Here is a 15,151-nt window from a genome sequence, read left to right as displayed (position 1 = left end):
TGATTATTGTGTGAGTATAATCATTTAAATAAGGAAAGAAGGAATATACATACCAATGTGATCGACGTTGCTATTAGCAAAAATAATTGATTCATATTAGAAAAAAAGTAAAGAAAATGATAATAAAGTAAATCGCAAGTGTATCTTGCAGATAGTTCGAAAAACAATGTAATACTTATTCATAAATTTATTCCTTGTTTGCGTTTTTTATTATTTTTTTTCTTTTTCCTTTTTTTTTTTTTTGTTTTTTTTTTTTTTTTGAATAAAAATTACAAACCATTCATGTAATCAGAATCACCACTTCAAGACACTTATGATATTGTTTCTTCGAATCTTTCACTACTTATCAAAAAAATCGATATAAACCTAATTCACTAGCATTCAACATTTAACTTAAAAATGCCCATAGAATCGAAATGTAAAGAGAAAAACACTTATACAAAAAAAAAGTATATCCCGGATGTTAGAAAAAACAATTCGGAACGTACTCTCTCTCCCTCTCTCTCTCCCTCTCTCTCTCTCTCTCTCTTTTTCTCAGATGTTCTATACACAAGCCGGATTATTCGCACGAGTAGTCAACCAACACGAATCACACCTGTTGCGCGCGTTCACTCGCTCGAGTACTCCCTGTGCACGTTCACCCATAGAACACAGTCAGTCAGCTTTTTTTTTTAATACCTTCCTCACCCCTCTTTTACTCCCTCTTACTTTCTCTCTCTTTCTCTCTCTCTCTCTCTCTCTCTCTCTCTCGCTCTGTCTATTTCTCTTTATTTCTTTTTCTGTCCTCTTCTCTTCTCTCTCGTGAGTCATCCTTCTGACCACTTCGTATAGCAAGAAGCGTCGTTTCGCGGATGCTACGAATGATTTCAATGGCCTACCGTCGAGGCTGACTAACATCCTTGGAACTTGGCGTGCTCGGAAAGTTTGGACCACATATATACTTACCCATACATACAGATAAAATGTAATTCGCTTATATTGATATTATTGTATGTGTATACACGGAAGAAAAGATATACGATATTTCCTTATTTGTTTAATCACTTACGCATCGTTCTCTGTTAAACGATAAAATCCCATGCATCGATCGTATATCGGAAAATTATTAAAAAAAAAAAAAAAAAAAAAAAACAAATACGTGCTATCGAGAAAACTTACGATCCTTGGATTTTCGGTGCACCGGATGTATTGTAAAATCGTTAGAATCGTAAGTTTCGAATTTGCGACGTAGGCGTGGCACGTTTTACGTAAGCCGTCTAGCCGCGTCACGATCCATGAGTAAAGTCAGAGATAGTGTATGGTAAGTACTTATTCGCCGATAAAGTTTCTAAATTCGAATCGAAAAGCTCTGAGATTTTCTGAGAAAGAGAAAAAGAGAGAGATAGGGAGAGAGAGAGAGAGAGAAAATGATCTAAGATCAGATATGTTCATATGTAAAATACGTGGTTATATACATACACATGTAAGTTGAAAAAATTGTTAATGATTTATCAATGAAAAATTCATAGTTAAAATGTTGCTATAATATATACAGTATATCTTGAATTTAATTGGATTATTTGATCGATGTTGTTTTTCTAAAGGAAACATATACTTACTTATCTTAACTTCAATGCAATATTCATATATTTTTATAACTATATGTATGTGTAAAACGTCCGTTTTATATCTATAATAATATTATCTAATATCAATATATTTTACACATATACATTCTTATATAATTTCTATAAGTACAGTACTTTTGAAATTTTATGCACAATTAATGTATATATAAAAAAGTAAAAAACTATATATAACATATATATATATATATATGTATGTATATGTGTGTGTGTGTGTTTCTAAAATAAAAATATTTAGTATCAACTTTTAATCAAAACCATTATATATATAAATACATATACATGTAAGCATATGTATTTCTTTTTCTTTATTTACGTATATACATAGTATACTCAAACGATCTACAACAAACTGTATTCACGAACGTAGTTAACGTCTATATTCTCGGCAGTGAGAATATAAACGACCATGGTGTCTCGGAACGTGCACGTAAGCGCGTTGTGTGTGCCATGGCAATATAGTTCGATGCATTATAGTAGAAGTTGCAACCAACCTGGGAGGCCCTTCAGATAATACGAAAATAGGAGCAAAGTGAGGATCGCCGGAGGAACAATGAACGAGTCTCCTCTACGTAAACACTTATATACCTATACACTTACAAACTGTTCGTTCTATAGAAGAAGTAGATTATTATTTTATTTTGCTTGAGAACAATGTTGTAAGTTCCGTAGGTTGGCATTATTTTTTTAAAAACCAGTTCGATGATGTATCAATAGTAAAAACAAAAAGAATGGGAAAGCTTTATACGTATAAAAGATAATAATTTAATTTATTGTAAACATTAATAATAATTAATAATGGTTTAAATACGAAATTAAATAATAAAATAAAATATATAAATTATGAAATAGTAGTACTTATAAATTATATGAGATATGTATACATACAGACATATATGTAATATATAAAAAGAAAAATATATATATATATATGTGAATATTTGATAAGTTAAATAACAATTATATATTTCTTTTTATTCGAATAAAATTAATATAATATTTACGTAAATTAAAATTGCGTATATATATACTTATCTTATTCTCATATAATTTACAAGTATCCACTATTTTTATTATAATTGTATACATTTTATCATTTAATTATATATTCCTATTGAAACTTACTATTTAAAATAGATCTGATTTACCAATCACTTTCATGTCATTCATGTATTTAGATTACTATGTATTCCGTATTTTTACACTTCATTTCAAATAAATACGATTACTTATATATTTTGAATGATTTACGATGAAACGATTAGAAATTTTATCTAATAGAAAATTATATTGTTAGTTACTACTTCGATAAAGTCAATTATGACTTTGAAGTTATTATATAAGAAATAGGAGACATACAATATATAATATTTACATATTATGTCCTTGTTTGTATGGGATCACGTAAATCGTATAATATTTGTTATCGAGAGTATTGTATAACGTTGGTTAAAGAAGAGGAGACAGAAAGGAATGATGCCACGCATCGAAACCACCGACATTATTATCCTCGTCTACGAGAGGCGACGTAAAGTAGTAAAACTTCTCGCTCTTCGAATCACCTTTCGACGCCCACGTTATTACTACCACATACAGTCACGACTCACGTACACACACACACACACGCACGCACACACATATATATATTCAACGAGAAGGTATAACTCCTAAGAATCGTTAGTTTCTCGGAATGTTTAATCCACTAAATCACCGGTCGAATTCATCCAACTATTTGCGCAACCGAAGCCTTTCACGCGATTCGAATACGACGACGTAATAAGATATAATTGATGCCAGTCAAACATGAGATCGTAAAAATGTAACTTTTATCGATAACGCACACAGGTGTATACTCTCGTAGGCTATGATATAAAATGAAAATTGCCAAAGTATCATCAAAACAAAATGAAGAACGAAATAGACTTTTAAAAGTTATAACTCGCAAGTTACTTAACTAAGCTTTTTAGTAGTTTAAATGTCATTCGATGGGATGAAGTGGTATACTTGAAAAAAGTCGTGTCAGCTGTTAAATAATCATTCGCGGGCTTTAACGTATTCTCTCTCTCTCTCTCTCTCTCTCTCTCTCTCTCTCTCTCTCTCTTTCTATCTATCTTTTTATTTCTTCCTTTCTTTCTTTCCTTCTCGAAGGAACGAGCAAGCGAGTACTTGCCATTTTATGGAGGTTCTTAGGGAGGTCGATTTGCGTGGGATTGGAATGTTTGGGCACGATCGCGTTTTGCTAAAATCGTTGTACGTACAACGTATGCATATACATACATACATACATACATATATACATACATATATATATATATACATATATACGTACGTACATACGTACATACGTACAAATGTAACATCTACACGTATCTATACTACATCCCTCCGTATATCGCCGTTTCTCTGTCTGACGACATTTAACAATCTTCTCTTGATCCTCTCTGTTCCACCACTTTGGAGTTACGATAATGTCGGAATCCATCGTCGAGAGAATTAGATTCGATCGAATACGAAATTTCGCAAGGATAAGAGTTGAACACGCAAAAGTATAATTCGTATACAATGAGTCGTAAAATAGAAAGATAAAAGAAAAAAAAAAAAAAAATAATAATAATAATAATAATAATAATAAAAAAAAAAGAAAAATCGTAAAAAAGAAAATATCCTATCGGTTTTATTTCGCACGAAAGTAAAAATAAATAAATAAATAAATAAATAAATAAATAAAATCTTCATAAATCCATTTGCATTTATCATAGGAATTATATTTAATATTTAACTTAACTTTTAAGGATCGGATAAGTGTCCGTCCACTTTAATTGACTTGCAAATGAAGAGAAAGAAAAGAAAGTGATTTATCTTGGAAAGAGCTTGTATATGCTAAATAAATTCCTTTTTTCTTCCTCTCTCTCTCTCTCTCTCTCTCTCTCTCTCTCTCTCTATTTGTCTTTCTCTCTTTCTCTCTCTCTCTCTATCTATCTATCTTTCTGTCCCTTTCTTTCTATCTCTTCGCATCTCTTTCTTTCGGACATGTATCTATTTATATCGGGTTATAAAATTCTGGCCGATAATTTGTATACACCCTGTATAAGCAAAGAACCGTGAATGGAGCGATAAAGAAAACGGCAACCGGCGAAACTTACGAGCGACTCGCGACAAACTCGTATCGTTCGCAAAGCTCTTAACGACGTCGGTGAACTTATAATGGAATTGTAAAACAGGTGGTAATTGGTAAGCGTCGAGATTAAAGGTAAGGAGGGGCGAGAGGGGGGCGAGAAACGAATAGGACTTAAATCGAACGATAGAGTAACGATCGATCGATCGTTGTTAGATACATAATTAAACGAGCAATACGCTTTGTCGTTAAAGGTATGAATAAAAATTATGAACTGGTTTGCACCGGGAAGGTGCACGTTAATATTGATAAGAAATTCAACATACGAATATTTAAATCTATTTATATATAAAAATTATATCTCGTTAGAAAAGATTTAAAATATTTTTTGAATTAAATTATATTATGCATATATCTCTTTAATGATAATAATTTTCTCTAACGATTATGCAATCGTGTCTTTCACGAGAACTTGTTCACAATTATAATCTAAGATTCTTTCTCTCCTTCTCTCTCCCCTCTCTCCTTCTCTTTCCCCTTCTCTCTCTCTCTCTTTCTCTCTCTCTCTCTCTCTCTCTCTCTCTCTCTCTCTTTCCAATATTAATTAATTTAATGGGTTTAAAATTATGAAAAATACATATCTCTGTCGTAATTTTACACACAATCGAAATTTATTTATTAAGAATAAAACTTAATTTTCTTTGAAACAATTTAAATCATGACATACATAACTTACCTTTTATTTTTTTTTATCTAACAATAATTTATTAGACAATCAAATGACAAATCGATTATCAAAATATTCTCACTTTTATGTATTCTCTTAAAAAAAAAAAAAAAAAAAAAAAAAAAAAAAAAAAAAAAAAAAAAAGGAAACATTAACATTAGAAATGCCTGAAGCTAATCTTTTGAATTTTAAAAAGAAACACATAGTATTACAATTTGATACAAATAACGCAAGAAAATATCGTTCTTAATATTCATTATATCTATTTTTTTTATATATATATTTACATATACAGTATGTCCGTTCAGAGATTTTGAAGGAAATATCTGATAACCGATTGAAATTATAAGAAAATTTATAGAGAGAAATGTCCACGGACATGGAGTCAATTAGAAAATTAAATTACGAAGGTCAATATAGTTTTTCTTTTCTTTTTTTTTTCCTTTTTCTTTTTTTTTTCTTTCTTTTTTTGATAGACACTCATAATTTCTTTTTGTTTTGCATATTTATATCGTAATGATCATTTACGATAAAAATTATATCTAGTAAAAAGATTGATTATTATTCATCGTTTATAAGATAATCAGCGACATCTTAATGTCTGACTAACAGATTCATACTCTATTGTAATTCTGTATAAATACATTACGTCCATATTGTATTGATATATTATTTACAAATGAAGCAGTCGAGTATTTTGACGAATTAAAAATCAGTTATCATGATTTCAAAATATTACGTAGTTAGAAGATTGTTTTTCAAATCATATTATAAAAAACTAACCATTTAAAAATTTTTAATCCTTGAAGAGACGTCGATTATTATCTCATAAACGATGCATAATATCAACTTTTTACTAGGCATGATTTGGATTGCAAACGATCGCTATTATGCGATAGAAAAATGCGAAAAGGATTATAAGTATTCTTAAAAAAAAAAAAAAAAAGAAAAAAAAAAGAGAACAAGAAAAAAAGAATATTTTGCACGTGCACTTTGCAACTGATTCAATGCTGTGCAAACTTCACTTATTAAACCTTCTTCTAATATCAACCAATCGCGAGATATTTGCTCGGACAACAGTGGACGTACAGCCTGTATACCTATGCAATAAAACAGGACAATTGTATGAAATGTTATCGATACGTGGAACGAAATAGGGAGAAAAAAGAAAATAATAATAATAATAATAATAATAATAATAATAATAATAATAATAATAATAATAATAATAAAAATAATAATAAAAACAACATGAAAAAGAAAACAACAAAAAATACAGAGAGAGAGAGAGAGAGAGAGAGAGAGGGAGATCCAGGATCATAATGACGAATACAATGTATCTGGTAAATCTAGAAGAGCTAAAGATGCATTTTCTCGTAGAGATGCATCTTGCACGTATGCTCGTGGACAGGCGGACGAGAAAAGACAGTGGAGACAGCCGGTTACTAGGCAGACACGGGCCTCGCGTCGATGCAAATTTTCTCGACACCCGAGAGGAGAGCCTGGATCGGCCGCGTAGGCGAAGAGAAGACGACCATCCTCTTTTCCTCTTCTCCCTGGACCAGTCTCTCGAGCAAGCGTTTTGCATACGTTCGTGTTAGTACACCGACGACGTATCGCTTATGTGCACACTCGTAACGTTTGATACAAGCTACTCATTGGCCCTGTTTCTCTCTTTCTCTTTCTCTATCTATCTTTCTCTATCTCTCTTTCACACACACGTACGAACGAACGAGCAAGTACGGGGTTCCATAGGAATCAAGCGTGCAACTTTCCATATGGAGGAGTTTTAAAAGCTGCGCCTTCGTAGTGGGATAACCAGAGGCGCCTACACGCGTTCGACTTCGAACTGACCGAACAGAAGTGCTACTCGATAAGATTGAAGATCGGCGAGACCGAAGTCTACGTAGTATTAGCTTGTCGTTTTAAAGAAATAATCACTATGGAAAAGATATTTGATAAGAAAAAGAAGGAAATACTGTCTAATTTAATGCTATTCGTGTTTTGATATTTGTAAGATATTACGTACAAATTCTTACGCATATATTATTTTACATACAACATTGTTGCTTTTTCTTTTTACCATCTTTTTTTTCTTTCTTTCTTTTTTCTTTTTTTTTTCTTCTTTTTTTTTTTTTTTTTTTTTTTTTTTTTTTGTTTTCTTTTTCCACTTCTCGTTGGATAAAATCGTTCACATGATACTCGTTAATTATGTATAATATGTACAAAACAAAAATCATATATCTATTTATCGAATAACATTATAAAATATTGTTATATTCGATTAAAATTAATTCTTAAAATAAATAAAAATTCTAATGTTAAACGATAGTTTTGTCGATCTTTAAACTTATATCTAAAGTTCCGCCATATCGAGTAAAGCGTTCACATTCGTCGGCGTCCAATTGGTTCCATTATGATAAACAAATATCATTTTACCGTCTATATATGCTTGGACATTACCCACTTTGTAAACTTGCTTCGCTTCCCTGTATTTATTTGGAATAGGCATGAAAAGGATACCTCGTTCTTCACACTTTCTCTGTATGAGATCTTTAAAGCCTAAATGAATTTGTGGTGCTGCTATTCTCACTGCTTCTGCCAACCTCTACAAAAAAAAAAAAAGAAAAAAAAAAAGAAAAAAAAACCAGTAAAATAGAATTAAAATTTAGATATATTTAGAATTAAAATTATGGATATTGTTGTTGGACCGATTCAAGAAATAATTCCTACCTCCATCCTCGGTTGTACCACTGATGATATTATCGTCGGTTGATTCCTCTCCAAATTGTTCAAGTATGAAACTTGGTCCATAGCAGCTCCTGGTTGATGACTCGGAGGTGCAGCCACGGCTCTATTTAGCATATCGATCGCCTTTTTAAAGTGTTCTGTAAAATAGAAAAATATTGTTTCCCTAATGACTATTCTCAATGAAACTATCAATGAAAAATGTTAATTACAATGAATAACTACCTTTCACTAATGGTTCTGCCAATAACTTATCGCTCAACATTCCCTTCCATCCCATATACCAGTTCATGACTTGATCGTAATTTGGAGAATGATTTAACCAAAAAGTCAAAACTTGTTCCCATTTAGGAAAGAAGAATTTATCAAGTAAATTCGCCATTATATGGGATGGTATTAATTCTTTCCATTCTATTACCCAATTCCATTGATCCAAATGCTGTTGATGTGGATTTATAACAAACTCGGAAAGAGCTATTTGAAGTTTTGGTATAATATTTTTCACTAGAAAAGCTTCCATATCACCCTTTGCAAATACTTCTGCCCAAGGTTGTAACATTAATCTTGCTGATCTATCTGATGGATGCCAACCTCCCAAAGCAGAACCAAGTTTACGTCTTATAATAGGATATATTAATGTATCCAACCAATTACCTAAAAATTCATAGAAAATATATAATAGTAATCGATTAAATGGAAAAGAGAACAATAATTATAATTTCTTTGTACTTACGCATTAATGGTAGCCAAGGATGAATCCATGTATGTATTGGAACAGTGTCTGTGAGGGGGTTCCATTCTTCTACTTCTAAAGTAAGTTTAGGAAGTATTAATAGATCTAAAATATTTTCAAAAATCCAACCAGGTAACAATGGTATCCAATGCTCTAATAACTCTATTAACGAATCTGGATGTCTGCATGTCCATTGCCTAGTTTATAACAAATAATTTACATATGAAAATTTCATAGATTTAATTTTTATTGTAAAAGAAAAAAAAAAACAATGAAATTACAATTTATGATAAAAGAAAAACTTACTGCACAGCTCCTCTGATAGAAGGCATCCATGCATTCCAAACCAGTTGGTCATAAGGTTGTATTGTTCTTGATTGAAGTGGACTTGTACCAGTCTCTAATATTTCTTTCCACTGTTCAAATAATTTTATAGGCTGCTTTGGTTGCATTAATGGATTCCAAGAAAGTAAAGAATCTTTTATTTTTGGACCCACAAAACTAGTAGCCAAATCACCCAATTCATACATCTTGTATTCCTCATAATACTTATCTTGTAAACTTTTAAATACATCAGCAGTATCTTGTAATGTTATCTCACTTGTTTCGTCCATTAATCTATCAACAACTGCTAGAACATTTTCTAAAGTATCAATGAGTTGTCCATGTTGATCTACAACCTTGGACAGATTTCTTTTCTCTGCTTCTAATGCTATTACTCTATCACTCAAATGTCTTGTTCTTCTATCATTCTGTATAATATCTTGTTCACACATATCTACAAGCAAGTTTAAATTATGCTGTAATTCCGGCAAAGAAAAATTAATTTTATCCTTTTTATTAACACTTGGTATAGTTTCATCTGGATATTGCTGGCCACCGGCTATTGCATGATAACCGCTTAAAATTCTTTGTTCTGGTCCTGTCATATCTATAACTTTTACTCTACTCATTTCACTTGAAAGTGGAAGTTTTCTATTTGGTTTTAATTTTCCATCTTCTAGGACTTGATCAACACTGCGATATGAGTATTTAACTTTTTTCTTATTACTAATGCTATCCCCTTTTCTCCATTGGGATACTTTAGGCTTAGAATCCTTTACATCCTCTGCTTCTTCTTTCCTTTTTTCAATTACTTTTGGTCCTTTCTCTGGACCATATGCACCAATAGCACCTCTACCTTTTCTAAAATGAGCTTCTACTGGTGCACTTATACCTTGTAATTGCTTTCCTAAGCCTTTGCCAGGTTCAAAACCCATCTGCATTATGAATATTTACATTAGTTGCAATTAATTCCTATGTATAATACAAATTATAAATTAATATTATTTATTCTAACCTGTAATAACAATTTGGCTCCAATCCCTTTTGTGTGCACTTCCCAACTACCCACACCACTTTTCATGAATGAAGGATTTACTTGATATCTCTTTTTACGTAATCCAGCAATATCTCCTTCTACGTTTAATGAGAACGACGTACGTTGTTTAGAATTACTTGGTTTTTCATCCTCTGAGCTATAAATATTAAGAAATTAATTATAAAATAGAAAAAACAAAAAAAATAATTAATTATTATAAAAATTTCTTAATGATACCTTGAACTATTAAAATATCCTTCCCCATCTCTTTGAGAAGTTTTTGTATCATCATCATCATCATCATCATCATCATCATCATCATCTTTTTCTTTATCCTCTTTTTCTTCTGGTGGTTTACCAGCTTGTTGAATACCTCCGGCAACAAAATTAACCGGAACTGTATAATTTTTTGGCCCTTTGTTATATGTTTTGAATGAAGGTCGTGCAGAAAGTTCATCTTCATCACTATCATCTGCCCAAATACCTACAGTAACATAAATTATTAACATTATAAATTTAAATAGAATGTGATATATGGCCAAAATAAAGTATTTATAACCTCAAATGATAAAATAAAAAAATAAAATGTACTGTTTATAACCTCAACATGAAAAATGTTTTTCAGATATAAATGATATAGTTAAAATTTATTAATGGTTACAAAAATATCAATTAATATTTCTTTAACATTCTTACCGAGCATCTGTTGTTTTTTAGAAAGTTTTCGTCTAGGACGATTTATGTTAAATTCATTTTCAAAATCATAGTTGATCTCGAAACTTTCTACTTCGTCTTCTGACATATTTTCAAATATAATTATCGATAAATTCACACACAATTTTTAATAAATTCAAAATAAAAATTTCTTTTTGTAATAATATCAAGTTCATAACACTTATTAGACGAACATCAAAACTACAATATAAGTTCAATTCACGTAGTCAAGATACATAAGTCAAAGCACGTACAACTATTGTCTTAAATGCCATTATCGTAAATAACCTCTCTATATGATTAGATTTTCTTTTCCACTAGTATGTAAAATTAACACGAGTAATATTATTATGTGACAAATTATAATATTAATGTTAAATAATTATTTGTAAATAATCATGGCTAAAGACGATCTATAGTTACATACACTATATATATATAGGCATATATATAGTGACAAGAAAGCTATCATGATTGGTTCGTTGCTTGTTTGTAGTTTAATATGATTGGCTTGTTACATTTTCACTATATACAAGCATTTGTATGCATATTAATACGAAGGAATGATATATGACAAAGTGTGTAAACTCTTCATTCGAAAAAATTGATTTCTTTACTCGATTGTCCCTATTCGCATGTATGTATTTATTCTTTCACCATTTTTGAGAATATACAATATAATTCGGATGGTCAATATGCATATAAATTTTTTATATATATATAGACAAAGCATAGTAATACTGTCATATAATAATCGGAAAAACAAAAGAAAGAAAAAGTATAATAGGCAATTGAATTACAATTGAATGTATAGAGAGAGAACTTCTTTCTACAATGATAAATTAATGCCGGAAGATGTACATTATGATATGTACAAACCCTAGCGGACGTAGCTTGAACTATAATTTTATTATACTTATACGAAGAAATTCATCAATGATATATGTCTATAATGTATCTACGGAGCAGCTCATCAATCTAAAAATTTTACATTGCTATGGAAACATGATTTTGTATACAAAGTAGAATAAAAAGTGTCATGATCAGGTGTCACATGTAGAAAAATTAGTTTAATTGAAATATGAATTTTTTGCAATGGAAATCGCATGATAGCGATAAGCAAGATCTTAGTCTTAGTTATGCTTATCCTGTAATAAATAATGATCAAAAGATAAACAGCGTTATAGTAAAAAATAACAAAAGTCCCCGACAGAAAGTTGATAAAACTTCATTGATAGAGGATGGATTATATACTTCTGATAGTCCATTTACACGAAATGTCATTAAACCTTATTCACTTAATAATACAAGTATGTTAGATCATGAAATAGTACCAAAGTTATCAGGAAAACTTGTAGAAATTGCAATACGTTGCGTTAATATTTATTCTAAAAATAATCAAAATGATTCAAATGTTGAGATTACTTCTGTTTCACTTTTATTTAAGAAAAAAGTTATATGCAAAACTAATAAACCATTTAATAGAAAATTACATAAATTATTACTTAGAAATTCAGAATGTAACAATCTTTCAATACAAGTTTATTTGAAAGATGGTCAATCTACTATTTTACCTTTACCATTGCCAAAACATTCTGTTAAAAATAATAATATTGAAATAGAATTTGCTATAGCTGATAGCACAGGAAAAATTCATTCGGGTACTGTAACGTGTACAATTTCCATGATCTTACATGGACAAAATCAAGAAGAAACAAGTACCACGTATTTGCATAGATTAAGCAATGATCCAAATGATCCACAAAATGGTCTTTCTTTGCACAGACCTAATAAAAAAAAGATATGTAACAGAGAAGTAAAATATTTTCTATTGGAAGATCCTGGATTACGTTTTGAAAATATAGAAGAAAATCTTTTAGTTAAAAAAAAAGAGAGACAGCTACCAAAACCTCCAGATATAACTGTGACAGAACAATCTGTTCTTTCTTTGTTGGACATATCTTTTAGAAATTTATTACAAGCTAGACGTCCATTACGACCATCCTCTAGTACACATCGACATCATACAATTGGAAAGGCTTTACTTTCTGTTACTATTTTACGTGGTGTTGAAATACCAATTAGAGAAGAATCTGCATTGGTTCAACCACTTTTAGAAGTAGAGTGGGGTAATATTATACATATTACTCCTATTGCAGATGGTCCAGCACCTATATGGCATCAAACAATGCATTTTGAATTACCAAGAAAGAGTGGGGAACATGATGTAAAGTTACGTTTATATGATCAGCATCCTGTATGGGGTCAACAGTGGTTAGGTGAAGCAAGAATACCTCTTGAACATCATAGAAATTATCAAGAATTAGAACGTTGGGTAGCTTTATCACCTTTATATAGTCCCACAATGTTATTTGGTTATGTACAAGCTAGTCCTGGTCATCCTCGTACAAGAATTTATATACTGATGAAATTAGAGCTACCTGGTAATGCTAAATTGGAAGAGGATAGTACGATTAATAGGCTACTAAAAAATATTCAACGTTGTCTTTTATCTCCATATAAAATAACAAATATACAAAGTCCAGAAGAAGCAGCCAGACTAACAATGCTAATACCAGAAGTACCTAATCATTATGGACCTTTAACACCTCGTCAGACTTTAAATGCAAATAAGGTCGATCATTATGGTCGTGCTATTTTACTTGCATCTTTATTAGAAAGTTTTGGCTCGCAAACATACGTACTATTAGGTATTAACGATAAAATAATATTATTCATAAACATTTTTTAATAATATATTAATTCGATACTTTGTAAACATTATAGGTTCTTCTCAGACAAGTAAATGGGCAGCATTTGTTTTAAGCATAGAAGAAAACACAGATATTATAATTTGGGATCCTGAGACTAGCGATCATTATAATTCAAGTGATAGTCATTGTCCTTTAATGAAAGCTTCGTATTTGGTTAATTATTCTGGTGTAAGTTGATATAATTGAAAGTTTTTATTTTATTTTTGATTGCACGAATCATGTAGTTTACGTTTAATGCATAACGTTCTTATAGATATGGGAGAATTTACAAAAATCTATTTTACCGCATAATTTGAAATATGATGTGAAAACGAGCAAGGATTGGCGTCCGATTGGTGTTATCGTTTCCACTACCACCGAACGTATTGTTCAAGTTATTGAATTGAATGTTTCCCAGGAAGAGGAAGAAACACTTCGTGAATCGGCTATGCAAACTGAACAACATCTACGAGATAAATTTTCATATTGGCGTAGTACCGCTGAATTAACAACGATTTACAATCGTCACGCTATCGCCGTCCTACGAAATTACATTTCGAAGATCGAAGACAATAATTCGTCGAAGCAACCCGATAAGAAAGATTTGAAACAATTGTACAGAGCATATTATATGCATGGTTTCATATTGAATTTAAGGCAATCTACTTTGGAGGATTTAACGGAACGCTTAGCTTCTACGAAAGCACAGAATGTAACCGGTCCAGTAGAATTTGCCATAGCTTATCATATAAAACATTACGTTGGAAAAACAAATTCGATTTATTTAGCTGTCGCAGTTCTTAGAAGTCGTGATTAAGGAACAAGTCTTTGTTTTTGTTTTTTTTTTTTTTTTTTTTTTTTTTTTTTTTTTTTTTTCTTTTTTTTCGTTTTAATTATGCGATCTCAATATTTTGTACTTAATATTTTGTAAAATCACTATATGGCAGTGTATTGATTTTAAATAGATACTTTGTCATATCTATTTATTGCATATTTTAAATATTGCGATATACAATTAGAATTAAGTAGGATATACGAACAAGAGTTCGCGTAACAAGTAGATGTTAACTTTTTGATGTCTTAATTCAATTAATTTGAAAAAAAAAAAATAAAACAATTTGTGGAAGTATAAACGTGTAAAAAGCTAATGCAAAATGCGAGAGTCTCCAAATGATTAAAAAATATTAGATAAAAGTTGAAAATATATATGAAATTATTTATATTTTAAGAAATATATATATATATATATATATATATATATATATATATATATTTCTCTTTATTATATTTTATATATTCGCTATATATTAATGATTATTTATTATTAATTTTCTATATTATTATAAACAATTATTATTAATTGTGTATTGTTAATA

The 15,151-nt window shown here is 30.4% G+C and overlaps 2 protein-coding genes across 2 annotated transcripts; one reads left to right on the top strand and one right to left on the bottom strand.

The window, feature by feature from the left end:
• Window positions 1-7,453: 7,453 nt before the first annotated feature.
• LOC124947827 (tuftelin-interacting protein 11) lies at window positions 7,454-11,432 on the bottom strand. Its single transcript, XM_047490496.1, has 8 exons — window positions 11,005-11,432; window positions 10,546-10,792; window positions 10,288-10,465; window positions 9,255-10,207; window positions 8,949-9,145; window positions 8,441-8,869; window positions 8,201-8,355; window positions 7,454-8,075 (listed from the first exon to the last, which is right to left on the bottom strand). The coding sequence occupies exons 1-8, from the start codon at window positions 11,108-11,110 to the stop codon at window positions 7,824-7,826; spliced, it is 2,517 nt and encodes an 838-aa protein (XP_047346452.1). The 5' UTR covers window positions 11,111-11,432; the 3' UTR covers window positions 7,454-7,823.
• Window positions 11,433-11,982: 550 nt separating this feature from the next.
• On the top strand, window positions 11,983-14,964 carry LOC124947473. The gene is made up of 3 exons (XM_047489650.1): window positions 11,983-13,733; window positions 13,810-13,964; window positions 14,050-14,964. Exons 1-3 carry the CDS (start codon window positions 12,104-12,106, stop codon window positions 14,590-14,592), a joined length of 2,328 nt encoding a protein of 775 aa, XP_047345606.1. The 5' UTR covers window positions 11,983-12,103; the 3' UTR covers window positions 14,593-14,964.
• Window positions 14,965-15,151: the final 187 nt, after the last annotated feature.

The sequence above is a fragment of the Vespa velutina genome, chromosome 3 (assembly GCF_912470025.1).
Source record: "Vespa velutina chromosome 3, iVesVel2.1, whole genome shotgun sequence".
In the NCBI taxonomy this organism is placed as follows: Eukaryota; Metazoa; Arthropoda; class Insecta; order Hymenoptera; family Vespidae; genus Vespa; species Vespa velutina.
This window is presented reverse-complemented; position numbering and strand designations above follow the sequence as displayed.

Excerpts from the sequence above, each read along its gene's own strand:
- LOC124947827 (XM_047490496.1), bottom strand. The coding sequence starts at position 11,110 with ATGTCAGAAGACGAAGTAGAAAGTTTCGAGATCAACTATGATTTTGAA. Across the intron at positions 10,793-11,004 it reads TAAAAAACAACAGATGCTCG|GTATTTGGGCAGATGATAGT; the intron begins GTAAGAATGTTA and ends ATGTTACTGTAG. Across the intron at positions 10,466-10,545 it reads GGATATTTTAATAGTTCAAG|CTCAGAGGATGAAAAACCAA; the intron begins GTATCATTAAGA and ends TAATATTTATAG.
- LOC124947473 (XM_047489650.1), top strand. The coding sequence starts at position 12,104 with ATGAATTTTTTGCAATGGAAATCGCATGATAGCGATAAGCAAGATCTT. Across the intron at positions 13,734-13,809 it reads GCAAACATACGTACTATTAG|GTTCTTCTCAGACAAGTAAA; the intron begins GTATTAACGATA and ends TAAACATTATAG. Across the intron at positions 13,965-14,049 it reads ATTTGGTTAATTATTCTGGT|ATATGGGAGAATTTACAAAA; the intron begins GTAAGTTGATAT and ends ACGTTCTTATAG.